Genomic DNA, 6,000 nt, shown 5'->3' with positions numbered 1-6,000 from the left:
ATGTGAAACCGATTTTATCCAGAAAGCTCTGAAAATCAGCCGCCGTCCCCTTTGCTCAGACCCACCAGGTCACGTCTGCACACGCAAAGGTAGCAGTGGTCTCCCCACTATTGTGATATTAGCAACTTTGCTGTATTTAACGACTTTTCTGAACCTGTCTATGATTTTTTTTGTTTAAACAAAAAGTAACAAATCTAGCAACTTTTTTTCTGTTTTATTGGTATGTTATTGTTAATGGTTTAAAAAATTGGTATTGACAGGTCAGGCTTTTTAAGGATCTGTGATTGTGATCGGCCAGAAAAGTGCGATCGGTGCACCCCTGATTTTCCTACTTTATTCCATGACCATAGGGATGACACTGAAAAAAAAATGGATGTTTTAGGGATTTTTTCAAACTTTTTCCTTACTGATTTTCTTGTCAGTGTTGTTGCTTTGTCATAAAACAGTTTCCCCTTTTTTAATCTTAAGATTGGAGGCCTTCTGTGGAGGCAGAAGATATCAGTCGATAACTAATAGGCTTTTAGAATAAATTTTCTTCCATCAGTTTATAAGACACTTCAGACATTCGTCTAATCTCCACTTACTACTTTTCTTTTCTGACGTGTGAATGTGATAGCGCTGTTGAATGGTAGTATCATTAGCATTCATACTAAAGGCAATGGAGAAAAATGTCCTCTGCTCCAACTCATTTGCATTCACAGGAAGTCCATCAGAATCACTGAGGTTTGTTTGGTAGATGGGTATTTAGCCACTTTAGCCAATGAACGCAACATTTTGTCAAAGCTGGACCATCTTTGCACTGAAACACATTTAGCTGATGATATGAGAAAGACGATGGAGTCCAGATAAAATTAAAAAGATTAGCTTTATCGGAAGTAAATGGAGTTTTAACCATTTTAAAGGTCATGCAAAGTCAAATATTACTATGGGATTTTTTTTTTCTTGTTTTGTTTTTAGAGAGAACCTGTTATGAATCTCTTCTTCCCATTCTGCCGAATCAGCTTTCTTTAACCCAACACCGCTCTATCATTCACTGTCTATTTCTCTAAGTTACATTCTCTTCACAGCCAAGACACTTTTCCTCCTGGTTGTCCCCTCGTCCACCGCTTACTTCTCATTTCAAACCATCGGTACCCCACATCCCCTTCTGCCTCCGTATCCTTGCAGCCCAGATGAACAGAGGACAGAGCCACAGCCAGAGAGCATCCGTCATCCATCCGGTCTGATCCTCCCTCTCAACCCCCCTTACCCAGTCCTCCCTCCCTGCCGCAGCTACGATCGCTACACTTCCCCGTGCTCTGGGATGTGGAGCACATACAGAGCGCTCTCTTCAGCCTCAGTCGTCCAGGAGTAGAGAGGCAGGAAGGGCTGCCTTTTCCTGGACAGAGCAGAGAGGTGAAGATAACTCCTGCTGTCTCTGTCATCACTTTGGAAGAGTGATGACAGAGAAACGGGACTGTCCGTCCGCCGGACCGAGCGACGCGTTGGTCCATTCTCGCTTCCATTTCAGTTCATTTTCATGAATGCAAAGCAATTTCCGTATTCAGCAGACTTCTGTTGACTCCAGATGTGGATCCGGGCTGGCACTGGATTGTTTTTGGTCGTAAAATGTTGAAGGGATTCAGATGTGGATTAGAATGCTGATGAGGAGCACCTAAGCTTTGGGACGCAGAGCTCCGTAACAGGAGCATATGGACATGTTTGGCTTCTCCAAAAAGCCAAAACAGTCCGGGTGAGTGCATGCATGAATTTTTAAAACATTTTTAGAAGCTTAAAGTACTTTTTATAGTATTTCACACTAATTACAATCAGGAAAATTAATATCTTGAATGCATTTCTTAATAACCCTTCCTCCCCCCAATTTTATTAATGATCTGGGTTTATTTTTCACAAAAGAAGAGAAGAAAAGTCACCTGTGATCATTTGCATGATTTATTCAAGGCAACCTCGGTTTAAAATTGTATATTTCTTCACATCTGTACTATATCTAAAAAGTTCACCATAAGATGAAGAAACCTGAAGTGTAGGAAACAGCTTTGACATCAGATAAAGGCAGCAGACCAGTACCTGTTAATGATGACACTGTTACTGAAAATACAAGGTTGTTTGAAGATGGTGGGGATGAATCCCTCTTGAGACGTTTTCACCTCTACTTACGGTGGTGTGGAAAATATTTGCCCACAATAGATTTCTTCTATTTTGCTTGATTTTACTGGTTGCTGTAACTCTTTTCAGACCGATAAAGTTAAATGATTTTGTTTCTCTTCTGCTTTTTAATTTCCTTCAATCATTGAGAGTTGCTTTTGAGATCTTTTAACTTACCTTAACCCGTCACTGAGGACTTTCCCTAATTGATGGATCCTGTCTGTTGATGAAGTCTGCTGTCTTCTGGAACGTCCTCAAGGATAATATCTAGTCATCAGTTTGACATTAACCTCAAGTACACTTGGTTATGCAGCAGAATTAGAATTTTGTGGTAAGAAGTTTTACATTCTTAAATATCACTGATTTTTTGTTTGGTTTAGATCATTTTTATTCTCTTTGTTTTTGATGCTGTGCAGCTGGAAGGATTTTTGCGCTTACTTTTTAATTTTTGTACAATTGTTACAATGCATAACCGTAACAACAATGTTTTGTTTTTACAACTGGGAATAGTTGCTTAATATCTCAGAAGCTCAAATATTATTTGAACTCCAGTCTCAAATCCCTGCAGAGTTGGTGATGGAATAGCGTCTTTGCTGGCCATAAAGTCAGCTGTTAATGCGTCATGACAGCCATGGGACTGTCATACATCAACAGTCTTAAGTCAGAGGCCTCTTCAGATTTGTTGAAAGACTGACTGCTTTCAGAGATCCTTCTTGCCCACAGCATCAGCATCCAAAGCGACTCTTTGAACATGTGTGGATGATATGAGTTAAGATATTTAGATTCCCTTTTAAATATTTTATATATGGTTACAATAAAAGATTGCTTTATGAAGGTTTAGTTCCAAAGGTTTTATCTGTTACAGAAAATAGTTTTTTTAACTTTTTTTTTATTTTAAAAGCTCATTGTGATCACAGTATGAAGTGATTCTCACCCACTTTTTCCTGTGGAAACGGTCAGAGTGATAAGTTCCCCCCCCAAACGGCACATAAAATGGAAAACCATATCATATTGATATAGATGACAGCATCGCACTGAGAACAGTAGAAGATGTACTCACATCATTCCTTCTTATGATATCTCATTTGCATTAATAGCTGCAATTTCTATGCAGAAGTGCTTCCCCAACCCTTGTTTTTCTCAAATGAAAGCAATTCCAGTTTTTTTTTTTTTTGTTGTTGTTGTTATGTGTGTTAGCCATGCAGAAGATTCCCAAACCCACTTTTACATGACACTCTTTATCTAGAATTTTGCAGTCCCAGACAGCTGGTGTGCATCTCTAGCATGTCATGATGACGGTTTGTAACTTGGTGTACAAGCACAAACTGATATGTAGGCATCAAAAAGAACTTTATGATCACAATTCTACAGTGGAAATGAATCATTCATCATAAAATGGGAAATTAAACAGCTCCAGTAACTGTTTCGTCTTCTGCTGATTCTAATAGTGGAAAATGTTGACATTTGTTGATTCACGTATGGCTTAGTTTCAAGAAAATCAATCCAGTCCGTCTCGTTGAAGATGCCAGTCTATGAGTCCTAAAGACACAGTAACTGTATCAGCTTCTGCTGTGTGGGGCATTTCTTGGCTTCATTGTGTTGGCTTTTGGCAGGGAAACTAGCCAGCACTGCTTGTTTGTGTTCAGTGTATTGGGTTTCAGCAATGTGTGCCAAATGCATGTTGCTACTTCTGAGGGCAGAGCTCCATTGTACCAAGAGCCATATGACAATGCTTGGGATTATAATGCACTATTAAGCTAATATATTTGGAGTTAAATTACATTTTCAACATTGGTAATGTCAAATAAAATCAAGTAAAATGTCTATTTTGTAGCTCAAGGACTGAGTGTTAAAACTGTTCTTTCTGAAGTGGAATTGGATGATGTCCATTAAATAAAATATGATACTCAAGTGATTCTTACCAGAATCTGTACTTTGTTTACACCCGACTAGTTTCAGGTAGTTATTATGGTAGAAGTCACCATAAGAAAATAGATCTACTGTAATATTATGATTTGGACATGGTCAGAAACAATACTCATGTAGATTATGGGATTCAAATTATTCTGATTAGGTCATCAAAGTCTACCAAGAATATCCCATATCTTTATACCACTACCAATCTGGTCTATCATTGACCAGCCTCATTTTCTTATTGTTAGCTGTAATCCTTCTGCTTAAAGGTTGAACATGTTTTCAGTCAGAGATGGTATTTTGATCTCCTTGGCCTTAGAAAGTATTTATGAGTTACTGTTGCCTTTCTATTACCTCGAACCAGTGTGCCTATTCTCGGCTGACATCAACGAGATATTTTTGCTCACAAAACTGCCTCTTAGTGGAAATTTTCTCTATTTTAGGACCATTCTCTGTAAACCTGCAAGATAGTTGTGAAAATTGCAGGAGATCAGCAGTTTCTTTAAAAACCACACCATGTTTATTCACTTAAATCCCCCAACTTTCTAGATCGATGCTTGATTTAAGCTCTGTATGCTGCTTTCTTTAGAGTTTTTTCTCGGTGTGGAGAAAAAAAAAAAGATTTTTCCAGTGATTTTATTTAATCGGTTTTTATATCTTTTTTTATATATATATCTTTATGACCTTTACTATTTTTATTTTTTATTTTTATTATTTTTGTCTTGTTAGAAAAAGTTGACGTCTCTGGCGTTGTCTGAGCTTTATCTGAATGTCTGTTGGACGTTTTTATAAGAGCATTGACAGACGATGTCCAACAAGGTTTATTGGTGTTTGATTTTGACGACCGCAAACATTCGCCCAACAATCATGACAACGTTCAATGTTAGCTGGGTGGGTGCTTAGCACGTTTATGATATCATGTTAGCATTTGGATCAAATTACACCAATTTATACTGAATATATCCACTTGTTTCCCCATTGTTATAGTGTTATCCCTATTTGATTTCTATTAATCTCTCATATCTTTGCATTTTACACTACAGTCACCAAATTCTGGTATAAATTAGCCAATTTTCTTCATTACATATAAGTTCAGACTTGAGGTGAAGAAGACTCCAACTAGCAATTTTTATTCCTTTAAATTAACAGCAGAAATTAAATGTTCATGACGTCATCCTAAATGGGATTAATATGATTTAAGAGAGCTTGTTTCTGTGTTCTGGGAAAACTCCACTAGCTCTACCTGCATTGATATGGAGGAGATGCCCTGCATCTTTCAGCCTTTTCGCCTGGAATATCAAGCTTCTGTCACAACGCAGACAACGGCGTCAACAATGGCTGCTGATTTCACCAGGCCATGTGAGTCATTGTGGGATCTAGAACAGAGTTTATTAAACTGTGGCTCCATTAGTTGCTTTAATAGTGCTCACAAACATCATGAAATTTTACTTGTGTATTATCCCAGACAGGCACTTTGATCAAATTAACTTGGGACTTTAATGAGCAACATCGCAGTGGTGTATACCACCTGTCAATCCCATCATCCTTTGTTCTATTATTTTTCAGGGTCATTTTGAGGAATGTCTGTCCATCGTTGTTTAGGATTTTCAGCTGAATCCATCATGTCCGACACTGATAAACAGCCTCTTTGGCTTCGAGGCTGACCTTTGTTTTCAGTCTTAAACTATCCTGCCTCTTTTTGTAGCCAGACTGCGCTGAGGGGTCTGGAACACAGATCTCAGTACTACTATAGATTCAGTTTATGGAGGCATTTTCTCAGCAAAACTTAAACATTTTGGGTTTATGTTCAGCCCTAAGAAATGTATTAAAATATATTATTTCTACATGCAAGTAAAAATGTGCCCCAGATCATTTTATGAGGGCAAACCACCCTGGTAAAAATATGAAAAAACCTGGAAATAAATGTATTTTTATTGTAGT

General features: G+C 37.9%; 1 protein-coding gene across 1 annotated transcript in view; it reads left to right on the top strand.

Moving 5' to 3' along the window:
* Positions 1-1,180: 1,180 nt before the first annotated feature.
* The window catches only part of LOC114141168 (FERM and PDZ domain-containing protein 4-like), a 37,992-nt gene continuing 33,172 nt past the window's right edge, over positions 1,181-6,000 (top strand). The window contains exon 1 of the mRNA XM_028011640.1: positions 1,181-1,732. Within this exon, the coding sequence (XP_027867441.1) occupies positions 1,692-1,732 (41 nt within the window). The 5' untranslated portion in view covers positions 1,181-1,691. The remainder of the gene's footprint in view (positions 1,733-6,000) is intronic.

This window comes from Xiphophorus couchianus, chromosome 24, assembly GCF_001444195.1.
Source record: "Xiphophorus couchianus chromosome 24, X_couchianus-1.0, whole genome shotgun sequence".
Lineage (NCBI taxonomy): Eukaryota > Metazoa > Chordata > Actinopteri > Cyprinodontiformes > Poeciliidae > Xiphophorus > Xiphophorus couchianus.
The sequence above is the reverse complement of the archived record's forward strand: the minus strand, read 5'-3'. Positions and strand labels throughout refer to the sequence as shown.